Source organism: Phytophthora parasitica (assembly GCF_000247585.1).
Source record: "Phytophthora parasitica INRA-310 unplaced genomic scaffold supercont2.5, whole genome shotgun sequence".
NCBI lineage: Eukaryota > Oomycota > Peronosporomycetes > Peronosporales > Peronosporaceae > Phytophthora > Phytophthora nicotianae.
In genome coordinates, this window is record NW_008648991.1 from 1675027 (window position 1) to 1700006 (window position 24980).

General features: G+C 50.9%; 10 protein-coding genes across 33 annotated transcripts; 6 read left to right on the plus strand and 4 right to left on the minus strand.

Annotated features, from left to right (window-relative positions):
* Positions 1-219: 219 nt before the first annotated feature.
* Positions 220-1775, minus strand: PPTG_04848 (hypothetical protein). Its single transcript, XM_008897160.1, has 4 exons — positions 1371-1775; positions 1192-1302; positions 549-1123; positions 220-486 (listed from the first exon to the last, which is right to left on the minus strand). Exons 1-4 carry the CDS (start codon positions 1704-1706, stop codon positions 414-416), a joined length of 1095 nt encoding a protein of 364 aa, XP_008895408.1. The 5' UTR covers positions 1707-1775; the 3' UTR covers positions 220-413.
* A 42-nt stretch (positions 1776-1817) lies between these two features.
* On the plus strand, positions 1818-3692 carry PPTG_04849. Of its 2 annotated transcripts, XM_008897161.1 has the most exons (4): positions 1818-1894; positions 1981-2169; positions 2238-2363; positions 2435-3692. In XM_008897161.1, exons 1-4 carry the CDS (start codon positions 1849-1851, stop codon positions 3508-3510), a joined length of 1437 nt encoding a protein of 478 aa, XP_008895409.1. In that variant the 5' UTR covers positions 1818-1848; the 3' UTR covers positions 3511-3692. The 2 variants fall into 2 exon arrangements, with proteins under 2 accessions (XP_008895409.1, XP_008895410.1); XM_008897162.1 differs by having other exon boundaries at positions 1981-2363.
* An 89-nt stretch (positions 3693-3781) lies between these two features.
* On the plus strand, positions 3782-7138 carry PPTG_04850 (hypothetical protein). 4 transcript variants are annotated; one of them, XM_008897163.1, is made up of 4 exons: positions 3782-4412; positions 4472-4994; positions 5066-5832; positions 5894-7138. In XM_008897163.1, exons 1-4 carry the CDS (start codon positions 4323-4325, stop codon positions 6368-6370), a joined length of 1857 nt encoding a protein of 618 aa, XP_008895411.1. In that variant the 5' UTR covers positions 3782-4322; the 3' UTR covers positions 6371-7138. The 4 variants fall into 4 exon arrangements, with proteins under 4 accessions (XP_008895411.1, XP_008895413.1, XP_008895414.1 ...); XM_008897165.1 differs by having other exon boundaries at positions 3782-4994; XM_008897166.1 differs by having other exon boundaries at positions 5066-7138.
* PPTG_04851 (hypothetical protein) lies at positions 4982-10299 on the minus strand. Of its 6 annotated transcripts, XM_008897168.1 has the most exons (8): positions 7843-10299; positions 7538-7764; positions 7367-7465; positions 7154-7297; positions 6718-7089; positions 6520-6654; positions 6294-6433; positions 4982-6226 (listed from the first exon to the last, which is right to left on the minus strand). In XM_008897168.1, the coding sequence occupies exons 1-6, from the start codon at positions 10232-10234 to the stop codon at positions 6532-6534; spliced, it is 3357 nt and encodes a 1118-aa protein (XP_008895416.1). In that variant the 5' UTR covers positions 10235-10299; the 3' UTR covers positions 4982-6226; positions 6294-6433; positions 6520-6531. The 6 variants fall into 6 exon arrangements, with proteins under 6 accessions (XP_008895416.1, XP_008895419.1, XP_008895418.1 ...); XM_008897171.1 differs by having other exon boundaries at positions 4982-6433; XM_008897170.1 differs by having other exon boundaries at positions 6294-6654.
* A 47-nt stretch (positions 10300-10346) lies between these two features.
* PPTG_04852 (hypothetical protein) lies at positions 10347-14461 on the minus strand. Of its 4 annotated transcripts, XM_008897175.1 has the most exons (7): positions 13519-14461; positions 13014-13363; positions 12503-12939; positions 11220-12415; positions 10833-11153; positions 10654-10770; positions 10347-10584 (listed from the first exon to the last, which is right to left on the minus strand). In XM_008897175.1, the coding sequence occupies exons 1-7, from the start codon at positions 14137-14139 to the stop codon at positions 10417-10419; spliced, it is 3210 nt and encodes a 1069-aa protein (XP_008895423.1). In that variant the 5' UTR covers positions 14140-14461; the 3' UTR covers positions 10347-10416. The 4 variants fall into 4 exon arrangements, with proteins under 4 accessions (XP_008895423.1, XP_008895421.1, XP_008895422.1 ...); XM_008897173.1 differs by having other exon boundaries at positions 11220-12939; XM_008897174.1 differs by having other exon boundaries at positions 13014-14461.
* A 111-nt stretch (positions 14462-14572) lies between these two features.
* On the plus strand, positions 14573-15963 carry PPTG_04853 (hypothetical protein). Of its 5 annotated transcripts, XM_008897180.1 has the most exons (4): positions 14573-14750; positions 14819-15005; positions 15074-15664; positions 15762-15963. In XM_008897180.1, exons 1-4 carry the CDS (start codon positions 14650-14652, stop codon positions 15858-15860), a joined length of 978 nt encoding a protein of 325 aa, XP_008895428.1. In that variant the 5' UTR covers positions 14573-14649; the 3' UTR covers positions 15861-15963. The 5 variants fall into 5 exon arrangements, with proteins under 5 accessions (XP_008895428.1, XP_008895427.1, XP_008895425.1 ...); XM_008897179.1 differs by having other exon boundaries at positions 14819-15664; XM_008897177.1 differs by having other exon boundaries at positions 15074-15963.
* A 93-nt stretch (positions 15964-16056) lies between these two features.
* Positions 16057-18993, plus strand: PPTG_04854 (hypothetical protein). 3 transcript variants are annotated; one of them, XM_008897183.1, is made up of 10 exons: positions 16057-16296; positions 16359-16424; positions 16494-16689; positions 16750-16923; positions 16987-17597; positions 17660-17820; positions 17879-17971; positions 18046-18150; positions 18222-18313; positions 18390-18993. In XM_008897183.1, the coding sequence occupies exons 1-10, from the start codon at positions 16083-16085 to the stop codon at positions 18445-18447; spliced, it is 1770 nt and encodes a 589-aa protein (XP_008895431.1). In that variant the 5' UTR covers positions 16057-16082; the 3' UTR covers positions 18448-18993. The 3 variants fall into 3 exon arrangements, with proteins under 3 accessions (XP_008895431.1, XP_008895432.1, XP_008895430.1); XM_008897184.1 differs by having other exon boundaries at positions 16057-16424; XM_008897182.1 differs by having other exon boundaries at positions 18046-18313.
* A 309-nt stretch (positions 18994-19302) lies between these two features.
* Positions 19303-21792, plus strand: PPTG_04855 (hypothetical protein; the record flags this gene model as incomplete). The annotated part of the gene is made up of 1 exon (XM_008897185.1): positions 19303-21792. One exon carries the CDS (start codon positions 19303-19305, stop codon positions 21790-21792), a length of 2490 nt encoding a protein of 829 aa, XP_008895433.1.
* A 140-nt stretch (positions 21793-21932) lies between these two features.
* PPTG_04856 (hypothetical protein) lies at positions 21933-23078 on the plus strand (the record flags this gene model as incomplete). The annotated part of the gene is made up of 1 exon (XM_008897186.1): positions 21933-23078. One exon carries the CDS (start codon positions 21933-21935, stop codon positions 23076-23078), a length of 1146 nt encoding a protein of 381 aa, XP_008895434.1.
* PPTG_04857 (hypothetical protein) lies at positions 22114-24843 on the minus strand. Of its 6 annotated transcripts, XM_008897190.1 has the most exons (6): positions 24604-24843; positions 23996-24535; positions 23706-23937; positions 23486-23634; positions 23159-23414; positions 22114-23080 (listed from the first exon to the last, which is right to left on the minus strand). In XM_008897190.1, exons 1-5 carry the CDS (start codon positions 24814-24816, stop codon positions 23238-23240), a joined length of 1311 nt encoding a protein of 436 aa, XP_008895438.1. In that variant the 5' UTR covers positions 24817-24843; the 3' UTR covers positions 22114-23080; positions 23159-23237. The 6 variants fall into 6 exon arrangements, with proteins under 6 accessions (XP_008895438.1, XP_008895435.1, XP_008895437.1 ...); XM_008897187.1 differs by having other exon boundaries at positions 22114-23414; XM_008897189.1 differs by having other exon boundaries at positions 23486-23937.
* Between the last annotated feature and the right edge of the window lie 137 nt (positions 24844-24980).

A 24980-nucleotide genomic window follows, 5' to 3' on the forward strand; every position in this document is an offset into this window, starting at 1 on the left:
CGAAGTTCTTATCGGTTCGGTTGCTTGTCGGGTTGCTTTTTTGAGAATGACCTTCCGGGACAGGTACATTGGACGCTGCGACGATCCTTTCTACTTTTTTTGGAGTATTTAGGCCCCAGACATGCGGAATCGCGGCACGACCACCAGATGTGCGCCCAGGCAGCTCGCATCGGCGAACGGCACTGCTTTCCTTGGAAACACAACTGCACCGCTGCCTGCTGGCGCGGTAAGAAATATCAGATTTTATTTAGGAGCAACGAACGAGTGACTGTGGGGTAGACTAAAGTAGCTTTTCCGCACATTTACCGCGTTGCAAGACCAAAGTTCGACCACCAAAGGTATATTCAATTCATTTCTCCAGTCGACCTTACAGCTGTTTGACTTCCACAAAAGATCGAAAGTACATGTCGTCCCTACGCCTGCTTGTGAAATTTGGTCAACGCGAACAGTTTGTCCAGCTCACCTGAGCTCAGATTCTCCTTCATCCTAGTGACATAATAGAAGTTAGAAATCTTCTTCAACAAGTTGCAACATTACCGCTAACGTACCAAGCCAACGTCGCCGTTGGGATAATATCCGTAAAAGGCAGAAGTTCCTCCAAGAAGGCCACGTACTTGGCATGTGGCGACGATTCCTTGTAAAGTGTGTCGACCATCTTCGCCGAAACGGGTGCCCACAGCACGTCTGCCATTTCGCCCAGGCCAGGTACCACAAAGGTCGCGTTTCCAAGAAAATCAATGGCAAGACTGGCCACCAGCTTGCGAGACGGATTTTCGAGCACAAATTCCTTCGCGCGAGCCGACAGGGCAGAGGTTGAGAGCGATTCTTCTCCAGGCATGCCCTCGAACAACAGTAGCTGACCTTGCTGACTGGTCAGGAAGTGCTGGCACGCACCCTTGACCCGCTCCGAACGAGCAAGCTTCACTGTCACGACCGCTGAAATAGTAGAAAACAGAGTGACCAGCGCCATGGCGACACCAACAACGATCCAGACAGGGAAGCCCATCACGCCAACCAGAAGCGTCAGAGGTAGCCAAACCGGAGACGTCCCGATGATACCAACGACGCAGCCTGCAACCGCCGGTAGCAGCCCGATCACAGCCTTGTTCTTATGCAGCGCCAACTGGTCGAAAAAAGAATGCCAGCATTTCATTAGCCAGTCGCCAACACAGCAACAACAAACCCACCAACCTGACGCGCGACACTGCTTGCCCCATTCTTAAGCGCTAGCGCATGGGAGACCAACGCTCGAGGGCGACGATTAGTTTTCACGTAGACATGGATGCCTACATCCCAAAGCACCTAAAGCACCAGCATACGCAGTCTTAGTGGCCACTACGAGGACACAAACAAAAGTTGACAGTACGAACGTCTTTGTGCAGCACTGGTTGCGTCCAATGGATAGATCCCTCGGTCAACACGGGGATGCAGTCGCGCAGCTTACGTGCATGCGTTGCTACCAGCTCCTCACCCTCCAGCAGTTTGAACGTCACGTACTGGTCCAACAGCGACACCTTGTTCTTCGTCGTCAATTCTTCCGCCGAGATCGAGATATTGCAGGGCAGAGGCGCCCCTTCGTCTTGCTTTTCGGCATACGGCGGTAGTACTGTCAGCTGCGTAGCTTGCGGAGCCCGTGGGGTCACCACCTGCTTCTTGGACGGCTTGGCCAGCCACAGCACCTCAGCCTTCTCTAGCAAGAGCTCCATGCTTATCAATTCTCCACGTTGAAGCAAATTGACCAGTGACGTTGCAGCGTGTGCAGGATTCGATTTTAGCCAATCTGATTGTGTTAAGTATACGCTGATTCGTTAAAAAAGCTCAAGTTGCCACTCCAGTTTGACAATCAAGATGCAATCACTGGAGGCCCTCTTATCGTCCCTCGTGGAGTATCCGCGTGCGTCTCTCGTAGCTGTCATTGCGCTCTACCGAGAGCACCACTAACTCGACATGTGTATTGGCTCTTTGGATCTCGTTTTTCAGAGCTACAGCGGCCCCACTGCGACCAATGCCGCATCGCCATTGCTGACTACGATTGCCAGCGCTGCAACCAGCGTTTTTGTAGACAGTGCGAGCTGGTGATCCACCACCGGTTAGCAGTGCTGGCTATTAAACATGAAGAGAGCAAGAGCGACGGAAGGCCGCACCAGGAATTCCTTACGTGGACCAGCGGTGTGCTGGCTATGAATTTTTACAAGTTGCGATTAGAGCGAACTAACACTGTTATTCTCGCTATGTAGCTTGCCAAGAGTGTGGCCAAAACACACAAGAATTTTTCTGTCTGAATTGCAGCATGTATCAGTGCGAGAATTGCTGTGCAACCAAACACCGTCAGCTGGAGCCACACTTCTTCTTTTGTGTCGACGGTATGTATACCACAGCGATAATCAGACCTGTATTGCAAAATTTGACGAGTGCAATATGCAATATGACGCAGGTTCGTCGCCGAGGATGTTCCCGTTCGCTAGTTGGAACTTGATGCTTGTGGAGATGGTGAAAGTGAGCACGGGCAAACTGCAAGACAGTGCTGCCGCTGCAGAAGGAGCAATGACGTATGCTAGCAACACTGCTAACGAGGAATTGGAAGTGAAATATAGTACTTCGGCTGCAGCGCATATTAAACTGGAGAAGGCCACCGCTGCCGCTACCGCGGCAGCTCTGGGGAATTTATCAATCAATGGACCCGTCGCCGTAACTCATCCACCCCAGAGCCAAGCCAAGCATTCTTCGCGAGTTAACACCACATCAATTGTCGATCTGACGCTTGACGACGAAACTGACGCTAGCACAAGTAGCTCAACTACTAGACCACCAGCACAGCCACAGATCAAGGAAGAGCTCCGAGTTAAGACTGAAAACACATGGCTGGCGTCAGCCACTGCTGCTCAACAAAACCCAGTGCTTGACGTGGACGAGTTGATGGAGAAAGCCATGGGCGACGATGAGGATCCTATTTTGCGCTCCATGATTGGCAATTATAATGAGCTCAGTGCGAATATCTTCGAGATTGACCAGGAGGCCGACCGTGTCAAGAAGAAAACCAAAGAGCTAACCAGTGTCAAGCCGATTAATATGCAGGAGGTACAGAAAGCTCGCACCACGACGCTGAAGCTCCGCAAAGACAAGGCTGAAGCTGAAAAGGCTCGTGATGGAGTGGTGGCCGACATTGTTGTTTATGTGAAGCCCGATCCAGAAGATATGGCGGCATTTCTGGAGACTTGCACCGCCGATGTGCCTACTGCCCAAACAGCCATTCATCGTAAGTGTGCCACACTAGAAGCGAGCATCCAGTCCAAGTTGGAGGGGCTTCAGAGGACTCAACAGCACATGGAAGAGCTGATTGGACTAAAGAAGGACGCCCTCGCTGAGGTCACTCGCCTTGGAGCTGATGTTGCTCAGGGAGAGGAGGAAATTCGCAAACTGGACAAGGAACGACAAGGCGAGTTCTTGACGTTATGCCAGTTTAGCAAGTCAATCCAGACTGCAGTCCGGGAGGCGACTGGAAGCGTCTAACACTAGGATGATTTGGGCGTACATGAGTTTGTTCACACGACGACAATGGCAATGTGTGGCAGAGGCTAACGTGAATTTTGCAATACTGGTACAAGAGAACTTTTGTCAGCTATGGAGAAGAATTAATCCAAACGATTTATCAATCAAGTTTGAATATAGGCTCCTGAGTTTCTGAGATGTCGTCATGAAGAAAATACTGCTGAACGTTTTTTCTTTTCTTTCAAATAGTTTGGTTACCTTTGAAGCAAAGATTCTTTTTGAGCAGGAGCAATTTGAGTTGCACTTTCACACTGGATCAGAATGGATCAAGCAGGTTCACGTCCTTGTTGCCGTGGACGCCAAGCAGTAGCGTGGGACTTCACTCAAGTGACTTCACGATGAAGCGCGTATGATTCATGATTCACAATGACTCACACTGTGAAGGTTGGTCTCATAGAGCGGATGACGAAAGCTCTGTATTTCGTTTGCATTTTAAGTGATCAAGTGCACCGCTCTCGGCTTCAACTTGACTGCCAGCTGACCATAAAGTGTCCAATTCGCACTTGACTTGTTTTTTGTAAAGATAAATATAAATTTGTATAGGGGTAGGTCTAATCTATCTTCTGTTTGAACTTGGCAAAGAGAAAAAGACGCCGGCGGGAGCTCCAAGCGCGCAGCTCGACTCCTGCCTTCCCGACATTCAGTAGAGTCCGTCGGACCACGTCGCCGCAAGTGTCGGATCCTTCACTCGCTCATCTCGCTGGAAGCGCCGTTCAGCGCTCACTGTAGCTCCAGTAATCTCCTTTTGACCACTTGCCAGTTTCTCAGTCACCATGAGCGCAAGCGTGTCCCAGACGCAGACGCAGACGCTGGGGCGGGTGTATTCGTACGCGTTGCGCTCGCTGTCCGACACCAAAGACACTGTACGATGAGTCTGTCAAATATGATTCCACATACTCTCTAACCTTATATGTTGATGCAGCTGATTCTGGTCTGCATCGGCCTATTGGAGGCATTAGATCGGCTACAGGAGCGTCTTCATCTGCCCACGTCCATCGTCAAGGAGCTTAAACACCGGCTGGCCAAGATGGTGGCGCGCTCGTCCGTGAGACTGAAGACCAAGTGTCCGAGCGACCGCGAGCTAGGCGACGCCGTGGCCGACAGCTGCGTATGGGACACCGCCAAGCCCGAGGAAGTGCGAGGCGTCGTGCACTGGGTGTTGGCAGTGACCTCGTCGTTGCAGAGACTCGTGGTCAGCGCCTCACTCGGCGTATGTAAAGGCATCTACGTACTAATTATGAGTCTACCTGGGGTTTCCACGGCCTGCTCGCTGTTCTACGGTCTGCTACAAGCAGTTGAGGATACACTGAGGCTGTCCAGTGAGGAGATCATGGAGGCTGCGTCTGCAGGAGGTTCAGGGTCTGGAAGCGGACGCAGTCGAAGTTATCACCATCTGCACCACCGACATCATCGTAACGCTGAGAGTTACGTTGCTGATCCGAGCTGTACGTTGCGTGGGATGAGCTGGTTATGGTATTGATGAGATTTCTAATGAGTTATGTATTTATTGTGACAGTGACGGCGGTGGTACTGGAGTACAGGGAGAAAGAGTGCATGGTACCGTCCAATATCGATCGGAGGATACGGCGCGTCATGCATTTTCAGATCCCGCTGCATTCGTTTGAAGCTACGGTTCGGTTACCGCCAGATACCGTGCAAACTGCGTCTTCGAGCAGATCTACCAGCGACGGCAGCATTGGTAGTGGTAGTCAAAGTCGAGCCCAGGAGGAGACCACTTCAAGCTATGCTCACCTGAGTTCCGCGACGCCGCGGTCCATCCCAGTGTCGCCTTTGGCGCGCAAGCGTGTGCAGCTGGCATTTTCTAATTTCTCCGACGACGTGTTATACCAAGCACGCGATCAACTACGACAGGAGCGTGCGGCGACGTTAACCGGTGATCGTGGGCTGCGTGTGCCACGATTCAATGCGCATGATTGTCACGAAGATATTTATTTATCCTGTGGTCGCCATTGTGCGTCCAAGGTTGGCACAGGCATGTACCGCAGTGTGCGCGCTTCTGTGCCGCTGCAGAAGAATCGGTTTGTGTACTTTGAAATGACGCTGCAGCAAGGGCGGACACCTGCTCGTGGTGCGAACCAGAATGCTTCCAGGTTAGAGGCTTCGTCTCAATTAGCGCGTGGATCATCTTTTCTGTCGGGTGGTTCCGCGGGCACAAGTTCGGCCAATCCTAATGACCGAGCTGGCATCGATGCAAGCGTCTGTATCGGGTTATCTACGCGCCTGATGCCATTAAACACACTCGTTGGAGCCTCAAAGCATTCGGTAGGTGCCTTAGCTGCTGTTGACGGCGTAGTGGGCTTGAGCTAACTTGCTATTGATACAGATAGGATTCTATTCTGCCGGGCACGTGCTTGTAGGATCGGAGAGGCGGCGTTCCATTGGAGTCGGCCGAAAGTATGGTTTCCAGTCAACAGTTGGAGTTCTGGCCCAGGTAGTTGATCATCAGGAGGATGAAACAACGGGTGCATCAACTGGAAATGCGCCTCAGCCATCAGACTCTTCGTCCTCGACAGGCTCGGGCGATGCTGGATCATCCATCGGTGAAGCTTTTGTGCGCTTCACTGTTGACGGGATTGCGCTTCGGGACAGTAATAATCGCGTGATGGAGTTTACATTACCGGTCCCTTCGAGGAGCGAGCTTTACCCGACGTTGACACTACATTCCCAGGATGCGCACGTGTTTAGTCAGATGTCGGCACCCGACATCACCAGTCTAAACTTACAGGAGCTGGATTTACCCGTTGAAGCGCCTGTCGATATATGGTGTCTCGATGGGTTGCGCCTCGGCGTTGCGGCTTAGAATTGTCAAGGCTTCATACAATCTCATGATGTCGATTGTATCCATTTCCACGAAATTGTTTGGCTACGAAGAAAATCAATTGCAGGAGAAGCAAGACTAATGAGACTCGCAAGATCGTTTGCTAGATTTTGTAAGTCTCTCCTCCTTACCTGCCTGTGGTATTACAGACTGTACTTTCCGTATTTGTCGCCACCCAGACCGACCTGCATCGTGGTTTCGTCCAAGATGCGTTGCAGTTCTCGCCTGGCCTCGATGACCGAAGCTTGAGTTGGTCCCTCGATAGCCTACACAACGCGAATATTAGCATATCCATAAGCTAGCTTATCTTCGTCTATGTATTGACGTACCAGGTAAAGTTTCCGTTCTGATGGATTGGGCTTCCGCCCAGCAGGAATATACGATCCTCGCGCAATAACAGCAGCACCAGTGAGCTCCGCCACTGAGTCGCTTGCTTCCTTCTGGGTAACTCTCCATCGAGCTTGCTGAGGATAATCATTAATTTCAAGCTCTTCGACGAAGTGGTTCTCTCCAGAACCGTTCCCCTTGTACTTCAAATCCAGATTCTGGATAATTTTCTGCGCCTTGATGAAGGCAGACATAGCCTCGCCATCGATAGGCATCGCCTTCTGACCAGCAGGCACAGACGGTTTGTCAGTTGTGTTAGCGGTGTTCTCTTTGCTCGGCTCTTCATCATCATCGTCGTCGGCAGCACCAGAATCCTACAAACATAAGAGCATAGCATTGTCAATATAATTGGTCGAATTGAGCTTGAAAGTATCGTACCTCAACAAGAATGCCCTGGTCCAGTTCATATTGGCGTCGCTGGAGGTCTGCTGTGCGCTGGGTCTCATTTCTTTCCGTCTCGTCGAATGTGAAGCCTTTGCCTTTGAACCCACTGCCGTGATATCTAGCTTCACCGCGCTTAACCTACACAGTGACGAGGAAAAAATATGAGTTCTTTTTTACAGAATAGTATAAAGATACGAGAATACATACCTTTGCTGTGAACCCTTCTGCAAGTGCTGTCAGTTCAGGCGGGACAATCTGTTTAGCGTTTTCTAATGCTTTGACAAGATCCACTGAATACTCCTCCTCCTGCAAGTAAATAAAAAAACGTAAGTGATCGATGCGTGTCTTGATAACGAAATAATTTTTGGCAATACTTACATCTGGAGAGATGAAGGTGTAGGCTGTTCCCTTTCGGCCAGCTCGTCCGGTTCGTCCGACGCGATGAACGTAGTCTTCCATGTGATTAGGACAGTGGTAATTGATGACAAGAACCAAATCCTTCACGTCAAGACCTCGACCAGCGACAGAAGTCGCAACCATTACGGTTCGCACCTTGCGTTTAAAGTCATCGATTGTGTAGTCCCGATCCACCTGATCTTTGCCACCTGCATCATCACCATAGCCACAGAACAAACGAATTAGCATCAGTTCGACGAAAAAACTGCCTAAGGTCTCAGTCGTACCATGTAATGAGAGCGCTGGATATCCAGCCTTCATCAAGTCTTGAAAGATTTGGTCGCAAGCTTGCTGTTTGTTCACAAACACTAGGATATTTCCCTTCTCGTACCACAAACCCAAAAGCTGCAGGAGTCGCATGAACTTGTCGTCTTCTTCACGGACTTCAACATACTGCGTAATATCGCCTGATGCCGTACTGCGTGTGCCCACGGTAATTTCCACAGGTTTCTTCAGCACTTTCCGGGCCAGAGATTCCACCGAGCGAGGGAAAGTGGCGGAGAACAGCAGTGTCTGTCGGTCTGGGCGAATGTTCATCATAATCTTCGTGATCTGCGGCTCGAAGCCCATGTCAAACATGCGGTCAGCTTCATCTAGCACGACATACGTCACCCGCTGCAGAGATACCATCTTTCCAGCACTCATGCACAGAATATCGATCATTCGTCCTGGCGTACAGATCACAATATCTGATCCACGCTTCAAGTTGGCAATTTGCTCCGAGACTGATGATCCTCCGTACACAGCAGTGGCGCGCAATCCAAGGCCCTTCGAAAACTTACGAGCTTCCACGTAAATCTGCTGAGCAAGTTCTCGTGCAGGAGCCATGATGATTCCAATTGGACCTTCGTTTTCTTGCAAAGGAGGTTGAGCGAGAATATGACGAAACATGGGGAGCAGGAACGCCAAAGTCTTGCCTGAACCTGTTTTCGCAATGCCAATGACATCACGTCCAGACATGATCGCAGGAAGCGCTTGCTTTTGGATAGCAAACGGCTCCTCGTAGCCGTGCTTCTTGATCAGCTGCAGCATGCGGACGCTGAAACCACATTGGGTCCATTTCTGCAACGGACGCGGACAATTCTTGCCTCGAACCTTGATTTCAGACTCCTTACGCTGTGCTTCCATATCTTCTTCCGATAAATCCTTGATTTCCTTAGGAGCCACATAAAATTTCTTCTGGAACGGAAGGTAATTCATCTTGGAGTGATCCACAGGCTTAATCTCCTTCTTCTTTTGCTGATCCTGAAGAATCTCGAGAGCTGAGCGCTGATCCATCAGCTCCGAGTCTTCACCGATAATATCTTCTTCAAAGCCCTGGTAGATACGCCCTGTATCTTGCTTTACCGCCAGATCTTCTGGTCCTGCTCCATTACCAGTAGCGACTGCAGCCTCCGTACCACTGTTAGTATTATTCTCTTCTTGTTTACGTTTCTCTTTAATTGCACGCATAAATTCCTTGAGTTCACGTTCCTCCCGAGCTTCACGCTCTTCAGGCGTCTCGTTGACAACGCTAGTCGACGTTTGAGTATCTGCAGACGGCGTAGTCGTAACTGTAGTCGCTTGTTCTGCTGCATCGGGCGGCAAGAATGTGCCATAAATATTGATTTTACCCTTTGCTTCGATTTCCGACTGCGAGATCACATTAGCAGCGGGGTTAGCGCGTGCTGATGCGTCCACCAGTCCAGCCATATAGGCGTCCAGAGGATCCACTTCCTCCACAACTTTCTGCACTCGTTCGCGTTGCTTTACTTCCTCCTCTTCCCGCTTTTTGCGCTCCTCGGGCGTCTCACCCTTCTCTTCCTCTTCTTCAGTGTTTAAATCCAGTTGCTTGGGCACTGCGTCCTCCTCTGCAAGAAATTTGGCTTTCTCTTCTTGTTTCTGCTCTTCAAGAAGAAATTTCTGCTTCTTGGTAGGCTCCTTCTCGTCATTAAGCGGTGGCTTTGTATCTTCACTCAGTGAATTAAAGAAAGCGGCAGGTTTCTTCTTCACCACGTTCTTCTGGTTACCAGGCTTCAGCGAGATACCACCGAACTTGAACTTCTTCAACGTCGCACTAGCTGTTGGCGCAGTGACTGCAGGGGGATCCTTAGCTGCTCTCTTCTTCTCGGAGCTAGAGCCACTACTCTTCGTAGCTGCGGCCTCTTGAGGCTTCGCATGCTCAGCGTGTCCATTCTTAACCTCGTTGTGTTTCTTAATCTCCTCCTTGGACTCGGATCTCTTACGTCTCGAAGCTTCCGCTCTCGTCTCGCTCCTGCTTCTACTACGCCTGCTGCTCTTCCGCCCGCTTCGGTGGCTTCTGTCTCTCTTCTTCTTGTAGCTGCTACGTCTGCCTTCCGAGCGGCTTCTGGAGCGCGAGTACGATGGCGAACGGCGTCGCTCTCTCCGCTCCGTCTTGGAGCGTTTGCGACGGTGTCTGTCGCCGGATTTGGACGAGCGGCGCCGCTCCCGAGATCGCGATCTGGAGCGAGACGCGTCGCTCGACGCACTGCGCGACGACAGCGAGCGAGAGCGCGAGCGTTTGCGGCGAGATGATGATGAGTGGCGACGCGATGAGCGACTTTTGCTGCGACTGCGCCGTCGCCGATGGCGACGGGGACTTGCGGCGTCTTGCGCCATTTAGGCTAAATGGAAAATGAGCGAAAATCCGTGGCTGGTACTTTGAAGGCGAGACGTTGGCGGTTTCTACCGTTCTGATTGGATGATAAAGACAAAAAATTGGATGTGGATTGGAGGGAAATGAAAATAGACCAGGAAAATGATGTGGACATTTGGAAGACAAAAGTGGACACTATCCTTTTTCAGAAGTAGAGGTATTCTTTCCGCTTGCGCTTGGAGAAGATGATGGCGCCGAACATGAGCGAATCGTAGTGAGGGAAATCGTTTGAATTGGGCAGATGACCGATCTCACCGAACGTCGTCATGCCCATCAAGGAAGCTCCACCCGACCAGTCCTTGTAAGCACCAACCTGTGTTCGACAAAAAAAACTTGCTGTTAGGAATACCAAGTGCAAGTCTTTACAATTATTGACACTTACCATCTCGGCCATACTCTTGTGGCCCAGCAGAGCTTGCACTCCGGCCGACAGGAACATCAGACAACCAATCGTCTCGTGAATGTAAAATTTGTTGCTTTCTACAGCTTGCGCTCCCATCTGAACAGGCAAAATATTGTCAGACTTGTTATCTTGCTGATAAATAGCGTTGCAATACAAACCTTATTGATGGCAGTTTTCAATGACTGCGCAGATGTTTCCATGAGCACAACGTTGGTACCGGACGCGACTGAACTCGTCGTGCTGAGTGAACCGTCCTCGTTGATACCAGTAATCACCGCTGTCATGTTGATGAGCTTGGACCAGTCACTCGATTGCATTGAGCACAGTGATGAAGAAGAGTTCGCATCAATGCTACGGTCGATTTCCATTTGATTCGAGACGAAGTCGATGGTGGTACCCAACGGATGCAGACTGCCCAGTCGAGGAAACCCGATTGAAGAGAGTTCAGTTTGACTCTTGTCTGATGCTACATCGAGCCACTGCAAAGAACAAACAAAACATTGGTTAGAGATTGTCAATGTACACAACATCACATAATAAGTTACCTCTTGATAAACTTCGGCCGCAGGCTTGCAGTCAATTTCGTAGATCGTCTTGTTCGACGCCTTCGTGACCGTGCCCATGCAGTACTCGCTGTTAACTCCAACCGGACTGTAGCCACTAAACCAGCTCACATACGTCTCCACACTTGGGAAGCAGAGCGCAAAAGCGATGCCCATTTCAGTCCAGTCGCCTCGACCATCTCGAACACTTTTCGTGTAATCTGAACTGCTGCTACTGCTGATCTGGATCCAAGACACCGAAATTTCGCCCTCACCGTGTCTTGTGGCATCTGAAGAGCAACCTCCGATAATTGGGCAGTGAATCGCCTCACGTATACCGTCGATAGCGTGCTCGACAAAGAGAGGGCACGCGTACGCTGCAATGAACGCTGGCTTTTCACCGGCATCAACGTCTCCTGCCACACGCGCAAACGCAGTCTTAGCTGCAGCATACGTCTTCTCATGGGCATCGCTCTGTGAATATTCCGCGTGGACTATGGAGTAGATTCCATGAGGATCATTTACACCCCATAAGGTGACGAGGCCTTCGTCGTTATGCCGGTTTACGGACACCCAAGCATTTTCGTCACACATCCCACGAGCGATCGTGCCGCCAATGTAGGGTACTCCAGGTGCTAACTGACGCAAAAGGTTCACGATCACTTCGGCGCTAAAGCCGGTAGAGAAGCCAACAACTACGAAATGGACATCACCACCGAGCTTTGTCATCAATTCTTGAAAGGCGCCAGTCATTGCGAGGGCTTCTGTCTTGTTTGTTGCCCACGCTGAAGCCGCATGGACGTAGCTACTACTGTTTTGCACGGGAAGTCTCTCCATCGAGTTGGATCGTCGCTCTGTGTCTTCCTGATTATCACGACTTGGTGGAGCTGATTGCTTCACAGGGTTTGGCACTGGACCGCGACGACCAGCACTGGATGAACGCCCTCTATCAGGGTTTTTCTTGGGAGCTGGCTTAGCCACATTCAGAGGATTATCTCGACCATGACCTGTTGCGCGCTCGATACTGACTTCTGAGTGCGATCGACGTACCCGACGCATATGTTTGGAGCTACGAGCTGCCTGTTCACCGTAGCTATGACGCTGTGGCAACTGCATATTGTTCTGCCGTTGCTTCCCAGCAGAGATTTTCCGAGACGTCCGTAGGTTCGAATCGCGGCGCTGTCGATCGTCAAGAGATTCTGGAAGTTCACGATATTGGTGAGAACGGTTGTCTCCATCCTCCTTCTCCTCCTCGTCATTATCCAAGCTGATTCGACGATACTTACGAGGCATTCGTTCCTCTTTCGCAACAGGAACTTGCTCCGATTCATCTCGAGGGTTTTCCAGCGCTCCTGACAGGTCTTGCGAGTGTGAAGGACTGGGCAAACGAAGCTGCTGAGTCGCTCCAGACTCGGCACCTGCAGCGAGTTGCTGCTGTTCTGTACTCCGTTGAATCCAATCCTTGAAATCCTCTTGGTTATTCAGCTCCCTGCCGCTCTTCGATCGGTGATGGGACACCACACACTTACTGCACACGCGGATACTCGGCTGATGGCGCGATAGTACCTGCTTGCCTGTGTCATTGTGCGTGAAGCTAATCGAAGGCACCCGGATAGTACTGCTACACGCCCAGCAGATCACTTCACCGCATGTACGGCAGTGGTGGCGTCGACGGAAGATCGGCGAAAAGCGCTTATTGCAAAGCACACAGAAGCGGCGTTCTCTGTGTCAAGACAAGGAAGAAAAAGGATACTTATTAACCAGAGACTGTCCAAGAGAGAGTTCCTAGTAACGTACTTGTCTTTCACCCAAGCGGAAGTCTTTACGACGGATATTTCTTGGAGTTCAGGAGGGTCCTCCAGTAAGTCACGTAGACCACGTGCAAGCTGCGTGACCATCTCAACAGCAGGGTTGCTACGAAACAAGCTCACCATCGGTGGAGGTCGCTGGAACGCGATGGAAATCGTGACAAAGTCATCTTTGTAATCTGGCGAGGATGTCCGCTCAAACTTGCAGATGAGTGCATCAAATTGAGAGCGCTCCAGGTTGTTCCCCTGGATGTGCGGCATGCCGCCTACCTCCGCCAGTGATTCCTGGAAGAGATAACATGCCACGATATCGCCACCAGACGTCTCGATGCCAATGTACTGTCAAACCAACCACACACAATGTACATATCGTCAGTGGATCACGTTAGGACGGCCATGTGGCCAGCAAAACCAGTAATGGCTGAAATATAGAAGAAGAGCAGCAGTCGCAGCCGCGCCACGTCGTCTACAGAGCTGGACAGCAACCACCTTACCTCCAACACGTAGAAGTCGGACGATTTGCTAGCTAGTGAGCCGGACTTGATGGCCCACCACTTAATAGCGGCCTGCTTGTACATCTCACGGGCGTCTCGCGGTGGATTGGCACTAGGGTAGACTCCAGTGCCGTTGAGATCTTCGAGCACCTCTGCATCCAGGAACATGTCGCCCAGCACTTTGCGCATGAACAGCTTGAACTTGTCGGACGTCTTGAGGTCGTAGATGGTCTTTAATACATTGGGGAAGGCTGCGTTGGCAAACACGACAGCCTTGGCTGAGACCGACTCGGACCAATCGGAGCTGGGCTTGTATACCCCAATGTCATTCTTACAGTCGTGCACCTTCCAGAGCGCACTGCTCGTGTCGGACAACAGGCCAAGGCACGAGCGAGCGCGGTTCTCTGCATATTTGTGCAGGCGAATCTTGCGCTCGTACGAGAGTGACGGACCCTGTGGTGGCGGGATGAACTCGTCTTCTTGCGAATTGGAGTTGTCAGCTGAGTCGCTCCAGTCCGGCGCGTTGGCTGCGGCTGCAGCCACATTCACGTCCGTTGGGTCGGGAGCTGCAGTAGCGCTGGTTTTTGACGCTGCTGGCGGCGCCGCAGCGCCCTGGTTCATCCTGTTGCCTACTGGTATTGTTGCGCTAACCTGTCGCTGCTGCTGCCTGCGTGTGACGAAGCTACCGACGGACGATCAGACCAGATGGGATACGTCTTGCCGTCGACTCGCGCTCTCCAGGATTTCTTGGCGACGCGGAGACTGATTAAGACGGGAGAAACGCGAGGGAGGGATGAACGATGTACAACACAAATAAGAGAACGAAGCTGCCGAGCTCGAGACGCGTTCTGCCCAATGGTGCTGTCCTCAAGGCGCCGGACGCAAATCGGCTTGTATTCCGGTCACTTTCCATGAACGTTTCCACGGGCAAACGATGTACCACGATATGTGGCACACACAAACGATAAAATGTCATCGGATTGGTCGAAATTTAGCGACCAATCCGCAATGGTCGACTAGCGCGACGCTTGAAGGTACCCAATCGCCTCGTCGACAGGAACGTGAGCAAAGGAACCTAATCACTATGCAAGTTGCAGTCCATCAAGAGAAAACCATCACTCTTGCTCTCTCATGGACGTTGCGCTGCCTCCGCCCGCGGCGGACCTCATGACGGACGACCTCGTCCACTACGTGGCGGGCTTCCTGTCACCTCCCGACCTCATGGCAGCCATGTGCGTAGAACGTAGCGTTTCTCTTCCGTTCTCCGGTCACAAGCTGAACTGATCGTTTCTGCTTGTAGCCAAGTGAGCTCGTGGTGGAGCACCGTGTGCTCTAGCGACGTCATCTGGCGCCGACTGTGCGTCTCTCGCTGGCTGCTGCCGCGTCCCGAGCGTCTCAAGCGTAGCACCGGCACCACGAGCTTCTTGGAGCTGTATCAGTTTCTAGACCACGCACGATATCTACCACGCGGCAAATTCACGACCAAGGTGAATTACTACTGTCTCTAACAGCGAAGGGACAACGATGCTGATTCTATATGGTTATACTCTTACAGCACCAGATCGTTTGGGCCCGTGGTCGCGATGAGGGCGCGGACGTGTGGATGACAGTAGCTCACAGCTCCAATTGCCAAGTACTCTCGACCGCCGGGACGCCGTATATTCAGCTACGAGTGGTGGTACAGAATCTGCGCCCTCAGCCATTGATGGTCGATCTGCAGGAGCTTGAAGTGCGCATGAAAGGAGGTAACGAGGGGACAATCTTCGGGGTCGGACCAATTGCCAACCAGCCGAGAGTTGAAGCTGCAGATGCTGCGCGGATTAAACAGTTGGCGCCTGTTGTACTGGCAGTTAACGGAGTCGACGTGTATCCATCGCTGACGAGCCAGTTAATTGAGCTGAAGATGTTCGATTTTGCCGTGCTTGTAGTCAACGTCGTGTGCAATGGATGTGAGTTCGAGCCCGACTTTTTGGAGTCGTGCAGTGCGCTTTGGCTACCGATTCGCCGAATGGGAAGATGCACGTCGTTGAGCACGTGTCGCTGTGGGTTCATTCCCGACAGCTACCATCGTGGCATTATCCGCGTGCCTGTGGTGGACGAGTCCGTGATTTGGCGGCATTACGACCTGGTGTCAAATCGTTTCATGGTGCGTTCTGCTGTAACTCGGCAGGCTCTGTTGAGTCTGCTGGTATTATCTCGGAGATGCACAATTGCTGATCTGTTGTGCTCCTCTATGCGTGTAGGTTCTGAATACTCGGTCAATCGAAGATGTAGACCAGTTCAGTAATTTATTAGGTTCACCTGTCAGTCACTTTTCCAAACGGAAGCGTAGCATCTCATAAGGAGCTAAAGCCGATATACATGTACGAAAGGAGACGTGCAGGAATGAGATAGTAGCCAAAGTTGCTATGTATTTGTAAATCGAAACAAGGTTTACTGCTGCAATCCAGGTACTTCGTAACCATTGGCCCCAGAACTTTCAGTTAACGCGATCCAATTTTTCATGACCGGGTGCCTCTTCACGCCACTTGAAGGATCGACTGGAATAACTAACGAGTAGCGGGATGACTACCTCAGAAGACATTGAGAAGGACGTTGTGCCTGCGGCAGATGCATCGTCGAAGAAGATAGCGAAGAGCCCGTGGCTTTCAGCATACCACAACTCCGTTGCAGGCATCAAAGCTGGATCTAGCTGCATGCAGTTGGTGGACGTCTACGGCGATGGTGACGCGAAACTCGTAGTTGCAGATGGAGACCAGCGGCTCAAGATGTACAAAGGTACTTGTTTAGCGGTCTTCAGTACTAGCTTAAATCTCACTGCGGTCTTATACCTATCTAAGGTTCGGCACTCCATGGAGAGCAAGCTATCCTCGGAGTGCCATCAGCCCTGAGCTACTTCTACTCAGGTACGCTAACAGGAACAAACTGAGTTTTCGAAGCCCACAACTAACTCAATTCTTCTGGGACCTTCCTAGATAACAACCGACCACGGATTCCAGCGATTGCAGTCGCGTCGGGACCATACATCTTCATCTATCGCAATTTTCGACCCCACTACAAGTTCACTGTGCCGTCCATCGAGATGGACGCCCAGGAGACAAAGCTATGGGAGGCTCTGGCGAAGTGTACAATTGAAGTTCCTGATGCACTCGCTCAACTTTTAACAATGCGGTACGCATTCATTGTTTACGAAAGATACTTTTTGTCTTGTATACTAAGGATATTGTATAGTGGTCTGGGTATTCGCTTATCCGAACGATCAAGGGGTCTGCTGGCAATCGACAACATCGAAGAACAAGCCGAATACGTGTCGAGATTTATGGACGATCCACTAATCGAGCGCTCTTGCGTGACCTGCATGACGTCTATCAACAAGAATATGGATGATAAAGATGCAGTGAGCTGGTACGTGTGAACTTCAACATCCCATCGAGCTTGGATTTAACTTACAGTTTTGTAAATGACCAGCCTTGTCGTCGCAACCGAGGGCTGTATGGTATACGTATTGGATCCTCAGGGTACGTCCCTCATCCAGCAAATAAAAGTTCCTGGCGTACCAGTGGAAATTGTTGCTGTCGGACTGCTGGAGGTCGAGTGTCGACTGGTTATAACGACACGAAACGGCTCCGTGTACATGATCAAGAATGGAGAGCTGCTGAAATCAGTGATTGAGCTGGAATCCCCTGCTTGCGGCCTCGTACAGCTAGAGAAAAGCATCGTCATTGCCTCGATGAGTCGGAAGCTTACGTCGTACCATCTCAAAGGCAAGAAGAACTGGAGCTTAACCATGAGTGACGATATTGTCGCTCTCGAAGCCTTCAGTCTTCGACGTACCAAGGATACTCGGGGCGTCCTCGTTGCATTACGCAATGGCGAAGTGACATTGTACAACGAGAAGGTCAAGGTGTGCACGCTGAGCACGGAGACGGTTCTTACAGGGATGCGATTCGGTCAATATGGACGCGAGGAAGCCTCACTTGTTCTTGTTCAAAAGAGTGGTGCACTTTCGCTCAAGATCCTGAAACGCACTGCCAGCTTGGAAGCGATCTCAGAAGCGGCAGGGCCTCCTCCGGAGCAAGGTAACTCTTACAACGTTTTTAGCCCATCTTTTGTCGTTGTAACTCACTAACGTTTTGTTTAGATATCCCGCTGAACATCCCTAAGAAGACAACTTTGTATGTCGAGCAGACTCAACGCGAGCGAGACCATGCCACCGAAATGCACCGCCACTTTCAGCGTGACTTGTGCAAGTTGCGTTTAACCACAGCTCGCGCTTATGTCAAGATCATCAAAGACGGACAGGTACGACCTACCAATTCATTGATATGTGGACAATAATGTTGACACCACCATTTTACAGGGGCCGGTGTCATACTCGACGGGCGCAGCAATTCGCTTGAACGCGCAGGTGCAGGGAATCGGTCCATTCTTCCGAATCAAGCTGAATGTGCAGGTACCAGTACAAATTATACTTGCCGAGGTGAGTGATCCGAATGAAAACTAACTTTTACGTTGATAACTGTTTAGAACGCCGGTACCAAAGCAGTGACCGACATCACCGTTGCTTTCCATTACGATCACGAGCTGTATCGCGTCCAGCAGAGTCTGTTGCTCATCCCGCTCGTGATTCCAGTGGGTTTTGGGCATCATTATATCGCTTTTTCGCTGTTCGACGCTTACGGTTTGTTGTGTTTTACTTCAAGAATGTGCAATATCAGTATGCTGTTGACGTGGAGAGCATCTCGGAGCTCGGCGCTGCCGACAATGTGTCCATCTTCGTATGCGGCAAGGAGAGGTACGCAAAAAAATGAAATCTATATACACCAAGGTTGTGGTGCTAACGTGGAACTTCGTTGACTGTCGCGTTTTAGCTGCGTCCCGTTGGTTTCCGCCGTGGTGAGTATGCCACTGAGTGAGCCCGAGATGTAGTTTGCAACAAACAGCATGGAAAAATATCGACACAAAACTCCAATACATTTATAGCGAGAATATCGATAGGAGTCGATCAAGGAAGCAAACAGATTAATCGGCCAGAGTTCACAACTCCGACCACACGTAGGACATCCACCCAACGTACGTTGCGTTGCCCCAACGTTACCATAACTATCGACCACACCACATCGATGTCCATAATGGCAGCGTTGGACAGAGAGAAGATCGGCAAGATACCCCGTAATCAAATGCCGGTGGAGGGAGCAGATGTTTGCTCCGTTTTCCTACTATACGTTTAACTACTCTCAAATGGGAAAGCTCTCGCTTCCTTCGTCTTCACTACATGGTGTACCCTTCGCAACCCCATTCGCGCTGTTCGCGCCAACCGATGGAGTGCAAGTAAGAGCGCCCACTGCGAGGTCTCCTCACTCGCCTACGCAGTCAAGCACGACTTCATAATCATGTCAATGGCTGTCCGTGTCCACCGTTATCAAGGGATGAGGTAATAGTTCTCAAGATAGATATTACAGTATATTTGTATGGGATTCTTTAATTTGAGATATAAGATAATAGAGTCTCCGGAGATTAAAAAACGAGCCATGTCGCAGTCACGATGTTGATGCAGCCCAGAGACTCTGGTCTTGACCGTAATGCAATTCCTGCAAGGGACCTCCCCGATTCATCCCAAGCACTCACGGCATATCGCAAGTCACCTTGCTCCTCCTCCATCGACTGGAGATTCTCCATCACAACTCAATCGAGTGCGTCCTTCGCCGTCACATTGACGGTTAACCGACAGTAGTCTTCAGAGCTGACCAAGTCATCAAGGAACCGACAACAGATCAAACAGACATGGCGGAGGCACCAGCATCCCCAGCGCAAACCGACTTCCGCGCGCTGCGGTCTCAGAACTCAACTCACTCTCTCGGCGACGCGATGGTCTCCACTCAGTACGAGTCCGTGGAGGACAAGGGGCTCCGCTCTATGACTACCCGACGCAAAGCGCTTATTGCTGCGGTTGTGTTGGTTGCAGTGGCTGCAGTGATCGCGGTTATTATCGTGCTGGTTAACTCGGACGACGATGACAATTCGTCAGATGACAGCGCCACAATTACTGCGACCAGCTTGCTGGCTCTGTCTCATGTTGCTGTTACCAATGTGACTCTGGTGAGTGCGACGTCGGATGACGATGCCAAGGACTCATGTGTGGAGCTCGAGTGGATCCCAACGGGTGTCGAATGGACAACTTCGAGTGGAAATACGATTTCGTTCTTATGTATGCTGCAGAGCGTGGAAGCCACCAGCACTGAAGACGTTGGTGCAGTCGATCTGGACGCGATCTCTGTCATGCGACGCATTGTGGTTGTATCGGATGCCGAGAGTTGTCCGTCAAATATGCAGATGGTCGCGAATCCCAGCGCTAATTTATTTGTCTGCGTGGAGTTCCTCTCGGCGAGTACTGCCTTTGACACTGAGCAGTATGTGGTGGATATCATGACAACGACCGAGTCTTTTTACAACCATGATACGCCAGGATGGATCACTTGGCCTGCTGACCTCAAGATGGAATCAAGCGCTTCAAGCGTGTATCTGAGCGCTCGCTATCCGGTCCGCCCTATTGTAGCGCTTCAAGTTCTAACTGATGTGTCTACCGACACCGTTTATTCCACATGTGATGAGCTGGAGCCTCAAGGAGAATGGGAAACCCCGGGATTCGTGCTCAAGTCTTCTGACGGTGCTGCGGTTAACACCGACTCCAGTGACGTCATCATCTGCGTTCAACGTCCACTAGCAAATGCGACTGGTTCATTCTCGGTCTTGACAGACCTCAATGTGGTTCTACCGACCGATTCCTGTCCAGAGGCAGGCAGCAACAGCACAGAAATCACGAGTGACCAGATGAAATTGTGCGCGGAATGGGGAGTCGTTGACTTTGGCAGTAGCAGCTCTAACTCTTCAGTTTCCAGCGAGGCAACTTCGTCCTTTGTAGCTGAGCTGGCACTCTACGAAACTTCTCAAGCTGAAGGCGCGGATTTCAACATCTCGTCGACAGTTCCTGGTAACTGGGACGTCGTTGGAAACGAGAATACGGGCTCCGTTCAAACATTCTTCTTGGCGAGGAAATATGAGCCTTTTGTTACGGAATCGTCGAGTTCTGGCAGCAATGATAACGAAGTTTCATCGTCAGTGGAAGCGATTGCCTCGAACTCTAGCGAGACCCTATCGTTCAAGGTGCTCCAAATTGCAGACATGCATCTAACGGGTAACCCTGACTACGCGTGTTCAGAAGCTCCTAGCAACATTCGTGCCAGTCTTTTAGCTGCAGCGTCGATTATCGCTGAAGAATTGAGGGAAGAAAGCAATTCATCGAGTTCGGTACGTGCTGGCGAAGACAGCGACCCAATGTACAACGAATGTCGCGAGGCGCTTACCGTTGCGTTCCTCGACGAGCTTCTGGACATTGAGCAGCCCGACTTTGTGGTGTTCACGGGTGACAACGTCCAGACGGATCTAGATACCACGATGCATACGTTCGCGATGAATATCTTCTCTGCGCGTGTCGAGCGTCGAGGAATCCCATGGGCTGCAGTGTTTGGCAACCACGACGCTGAGGGAGGATTGTCACGGGAAGAAATGCTGGAGTTGATGGTAGAGGGAAAGCAATACTCGCATGTCAAATACGGGCCACGCGACATTGGCGGCGTTGGCAACTACGAGGTCAACGTTGTGGCACCAACTAATGGTCCGTGGGGTGTGCAGGGGTCCACGGTGTTCCGTATGTACTTCTTGGACTCGCATGCTACCATCGACACGGCAACATACCCTTTAATTAACGATGCGTCCGACTACGACTGGATAAAGGAGTCTCAGATTGCGTTCTACCGAGAACTAGCAGAGTCTCATGCTGCTGAAGTGTATACTAGCGACAACAACTCGTCGGTGAATGGCAGTGTGCCTGCAGTCATGTTCTACCACATCCCAGTGCCAGAGTACGCAATGGCCTCGACGTTGAACCGGATTGGAGACAAACACGAAGCTACTGCGAGTGCTGAGGTGAATAGCGGTTTGTTTTCAGCTCTCGTTGAGATGGGGGACGTCAAGGCTACCTTTGTGGGCCATGACCACATCAATGAGTACTGCTACTTGCGTCAAGGAGTTCAGCTATGCTATGGTGGAGGCATTGGACTCGGCAGAGCTTACGGTCTCACCAGCTTCGAACGACGTGCACGAGTGCTTGAATGGACATTCAATGCCAACCAGACACGCACGTTGCAGAGCTGGAAACGGCACTTCGACGATCCCACACAAATCCAGTCGCTCGAGTTGCTCTACTCGGAATAGGAAACCACTTCTACGAATATTCTAACAGGTCCTGTAAACCATCCCATAATATAACCGCTGCGTTCTCTACTTATCCGGTGCCAAGATGCCCCGTTACGCTGACCATTCTTCAATCTTCCGTGTTGAAAAACCCATCGACGATGCAGCTCTGGAGTCACTTCGTTGGAGTATTGGCACTATTGGCAATATCTTCGAGAACTGCTGCTTTGAATCTTGAAGGCTTCACGGGACATGAACTGAGCCCTTACACCAACACGGTGCTGCCACCAGACCGCGTTGAAGCTGCGTCTCCAATTGTGCAGGGAGTGTGCTACTCACCTTTCCACAATTCGGAGTATCCGTTGAACGGAGGTAGTGCTGCGGGGCTCGATTCTGCCATGGATACTGACTTTAACATCATGAAAAACTACGTCAAGGTAGTACGCACCTACTACTCCAGCTTCTACGGCTACGACATTACGCCATATGCTGCGAAACACAACGTCCAGCTTTACCTCGGTGTCTTTATGACCGATGAGAGCTGGTACAACGACCAAGTGAATGCTGCTATCGCTGCTGTAAGGAATTATCCGGATACAATCAAGGCGATCCTAGTTGGCAATGAGAACATCTATCCTGCTGGCCCATATTCACCTACCGACGTTTTAAACCGGATCACTGCTTTACGTGCACGAATTCTAAGCGAGACCGGACGTACGGTAAACATCGGTACAGTCCAGCGACACAACGAGTGGACGGCTATTAGTATTCGCTCCACTATGCTGGCACTAGCTGAAGGTTGCGATATCGTAGGAGTCAACATCTATCCGTTCTTCGATGCCTCGTACACAGTAAGTAACCCGCTGGCGATGCTTAATGGCGCCTGGAACAACATGTTGAATATCTACCCGTCCGACAAAGTTCGTCTCACGGAAATTGGCTTCCCCACTGCTGGAGCGCCACCTTCCTTCGCACCTTACAATGTGCCGAGTCTCGCTAATTCGATCTCCTTCTACAAGGCCTTTTTGAACTGGAGCCCTGTGAGTGGCGGTCAGGAGGTCTTCTGGTTCATGTTCTTCGATCGTCGACCTGATGACAATACCATGGGGATCGAGCTGGAAAAATACTTCGGCTTCTACACTTGGGATAGGCAGATCAAGTCGTCCAGCTACCCGGATTTGGTCACGGCAGCCACTCCAACTGCAGCTCCAACAACAGCTCCAACAACAGCACCGACGTCAGCTCCAGTAACGGTAACCCCCACCTCTGCTCAGGTGTGTCGTGTCCACAAGGTTTACTCCAACTAAGGCTTGGAGAATGGTCATTTGATTAGCTTCTTAAACACACAAATAACGCTTAGCATACCTAAGCAGCATGATTCACATACCCATTTGCTCCCAAATCTCGAGACATTGTCAACAACTGAAGCATCCATTTCTTCTGTTACTCACCGACTTGGCGAGGGATTAGAGGCACATATCGAGCATACTGTCGTTCTGCTCCGGTCGAATGTAAGGTAACAGACTCTCACCGAACGCTTCGAAAAGCAGGGCCACAATATTACCCATTGCAGACGACGACAACGATGATGAAGCGCTGCGGTCCATTGACTTGGACATTGAAAAATAAGTTCCTGATGCGTGCTGCAATATCACATCCGATCACGGAGTTAGGCTTCTATGCATTCCACCTTAAGTCGCCATATTTTACTTACCACGAGGATTCCAAGGCAGTTCTGCGCCTCAAGTCTTTGAACAAGATTGGGGTTCGACGACAACAGTGCTGGCTCCAGTCGTCGGTAGTATTTCTCCAAGTTGGGAAAGAGCAAGCTCTCCATCACAAGTGGGCCCAAGAAGAGCATACCTAAGCAGCAAGAAAAAAACATTGCAGGAGGTAAGGAAACAATCGTTCTCCAAGCATCACGCAAATCATACCGTGAAGGGCACCGTATTGAGTTGAGAACGGACATACAGGATCCGTGATTGCCTTGTGGTACGTCTTGGACACACGCGCCTGAATATTGGCGTACTTTTCACCATAACGTTCGCAGATCTGAGCCACCAACTTGGCCGCGTACTTGCGTAGCGCCCAGTGGTCATCTGCAGGGTTCTCACATAGCTGCGTGCCGAGCACGCACGTCAAAATGGCAGGAATCAATTGGTGTAGCTAGAATAACAACGGGTTAGTTCAGTACTCCCAATCCCTCTATATAACAATTACGTACGTAAAGCTCCACGTGAAGACTCTGATTGACGAGCAGACAGCGACACGCTCGCATGAGCGAGAAGAGCAGCGACAGGTCGTGGTTGCTGTGCTTCACCTCCTCGTAGATAAACCGTGAGAAATAGGGCAGCAGCTGATGAATACCTGGGTCCTGAGCGAGACTCGTAAGCGCCGCGCGTTGCAGCTCAAAGTCGTCGCTTTTAACGGCCTCTGTGACCTTGGTATAGTACAGCTGCATCTCTTCAGTCAGTACGTGCTTGACCCTTGGCTTCCTGTCCACATGATTGACAAAAGCTTCGTCCTTAATGGATGTGTGGCATGTCGAGTCGTCCTCCACCGACTCGTTCTCAGGGATCAGCGGCTGTACGCCGTCCACCGCCAGCCAATGGAGATTTAGAACAGGTTGTAACGGGATCTGGCCCAGTGGGACGTTGAGCAGCTCATTCAGCTCCAGTTCCTCCTCCTCGGCGAAGAATAGCGTCTCGCTGTCCTCGCAAGGCTTGTATTTGACGGTTCCAGGAGATGAAAAGCCGTATAAACTCTATAAATCGTACAGTTAGGATCAGCAATTAGCGCTCATCTTTGTATTGGGTACTTCACGGTATTTACCTCCAGGTTCCGCGCCTGCAGAGCCTGATTGACATGTGTGGGGTCCAATTGGGGTCGTCGCGAGTGCCGCTGGAACTTGAGCGCATCCTGAACCACCTGACGCACACGTAGCTCCACCTCCGGTAGTAGTTCACGTACACACTCGTCGCTGATATCGTCCAGGCCGAGGCTCTGGGCCACGATCTGCAGCGTCTCAGGGCGCAACAGACTCATGCTTTTGGCGAAAAACAAAAATGAAGACTGACAAAACAATTGCCTGCTTTCACAGAGAGTGACAAAATATACGGTTCGTCTTGACGAAAATAGGCGTTAAATTTTGTCGCCACTGGATGTACCCATTTTAGTGGTCGAAATCGACTTCAACTTACTAAGTACTA

Bases quoted from the DNA above. Each gene is read 5' to 3' on its own strand.
- PPTG_04848 (XM_008897160.1), bottom strand. From the start codon at position 1,706: ATGGAGCTCTTGCTAGAGAAGGCTGAGGTGCTGTGGCTGGCCAAGCCG. The intron at 1,303-1,370 runs GTTCGTACTGTC...CTGGTGCTTTAG, and splicing joins AACCAGTGCTGCACAAAGAC to GTGCTTTGGGATGTAGGCAT. The intron at 1,124-1,191 runs GTTGGTGGGTTT...TTTTTCGACCAG, and splicing joins CAAGCAGTGTCGCGCGTCAG to TTGGCGCTGCATAAGAACAA.
- PPTG_04849 (XM_008897161.1), top strand. From the start codon at position 1,849: ATGCAATCACTGGAGGCCCTCTTATCGTCCCTCGTGGAGTATCCGC. The intron at 1,895-1,980 runs GTGCGTCTCTCG...CTCGTTTTTCAG, and splicing joins GTCCCTCGTGGAGTATCCGC to AGCTACAGCGGCCCCACTGC. The intron at 2,364-2,434 runs GTATGTATACCA...AATATGACGCAG, and splicing joins CTTCTTCTTTTGTGTCGACG to GTTCGTCGCCGAGGATGTTC.
- PPTG_04850 (XM_008897163.1), top strand. From the start codon at position 4,323: ATGAGCGCAAGCGTGTCCCAGACGCAGACGCAGACGCTGGGGCGGGTG. The intron at 4,413-4,471 runs GTACGATGAGTC...ATGTTGATGCAG, and splicing joins TGTCCGACACCAAAGACACT to CTGATTCTGGTCTGCATCGG. The intron at 5,833-5,893 runs GTAGGTGCCTTA...CTATTGATACAG, and splicing joins TTGGAGCCTCAAAGCATTCG to ATAGGATTCTATTCTGCCGG.
- PPTG_04851 (XM_008897168.1), bottom strand. From the start codon at position 10,234: ATGGCGCAAGACGCCGCAAGTCCCCGTCGCCATCGGCGACGGCGCAGT. The intron at 7,466-7,537 runs GTAAGTATTGCC...ATTTACTTGCAG, and splicing joins ACACCTTCATCTCTCCAGAT to GAGGAGGAGTATTCAGTGGA. The intron at 7,090-7,153 runs GTACGATACTTT...TTATGTTTGTAG, and splicing joins ACCAGGGCATTCTTGTTGAG to GATTCTGGTGCTGCCGACGA.
- PPTG_04852 (XM_008897173.1), bottom strand. From the start codon at position 14,139: ATGAACCAGGGCGCTGCGGCGCCGCCAGCAGCGTCAAAAACCAGCGCT. The intron at 13,364-13,518 runs GTAAGGTGGTTG...TTGGTTTGACAG, and splicing joins CCGACTTCTACGTGTTGGAG to TACATTGGCATCGAGACGTC. The intron at 11,154-11,219 runs GTAACTTATTAT...TGTTCTTTGCAG, and splicing joins CGGCCGAAGTTTATCAAGAG to TGGCTCGATGTAGCATCAGA.
- PPTG_04853 (XM_008897177.1), top strand. From the start codon at position 14,650: ATGGACGTTGCGCTGCCTCCGCCCGCGGCGGACCTCATGACGGACGAC. The intron at 14,751-14,818 runs GTGCGTAGAACG...TTCTGCTTGTAG, and splicing joins CCCGACCTCATGGCAGCCAT to CCAAGTGAGCTCGTGGTGGA. The intron at 15,006-15,073 runs GTGAATTACTAC...ATACTCTTACAG, and splicing joins GCGGCAAATTCACGACCAAG to CACCAGATCGTTTGGGCCCG.
- PPTG_04854 (XM_008897182.1), top strand. From the start codon at position 16,083: ATGACTACCTCAGAAGACATTGAGAAGGACGTTGTGCCTGCGGCAGAT. The intron at 16,297-16,358 runs GTACTTGTTTAG...TACCTATCTAAG, and splicing joins GCGGCTCAAGATGTACAAAG to GTTCGGCACTCCATGGAGAG. The intron at 16,690-16,749 runs GTACGCATTCAT...GATATTGTATAG, and splicing joins GCTCAACTTTTAACAATGCG to TGGTCTGGGTATTCGCTTAT.
- PPTG_04857 (XM_008897190.1), bottom strand. From the start codon at position 24,816: ATGAGTCTGTTGCGCCCTGAGACGCTGCAGATCGTGGCCCAGAGCCTC. The intron at 24,536-24,603 runs GTAAATACCGTG...TACGATTTATAG, and splicing joins TGCAGGCGCGGAACCTGGAG to AGTTTATACGGCTTTTCATC. The intron at 23,415-23,485 runs GTAAGTAAAATA...GTGATATTGCAG, and splicing joins ACTGCCTTGGAATCCTCGTG to CACGCATCAGGAACTTATTT.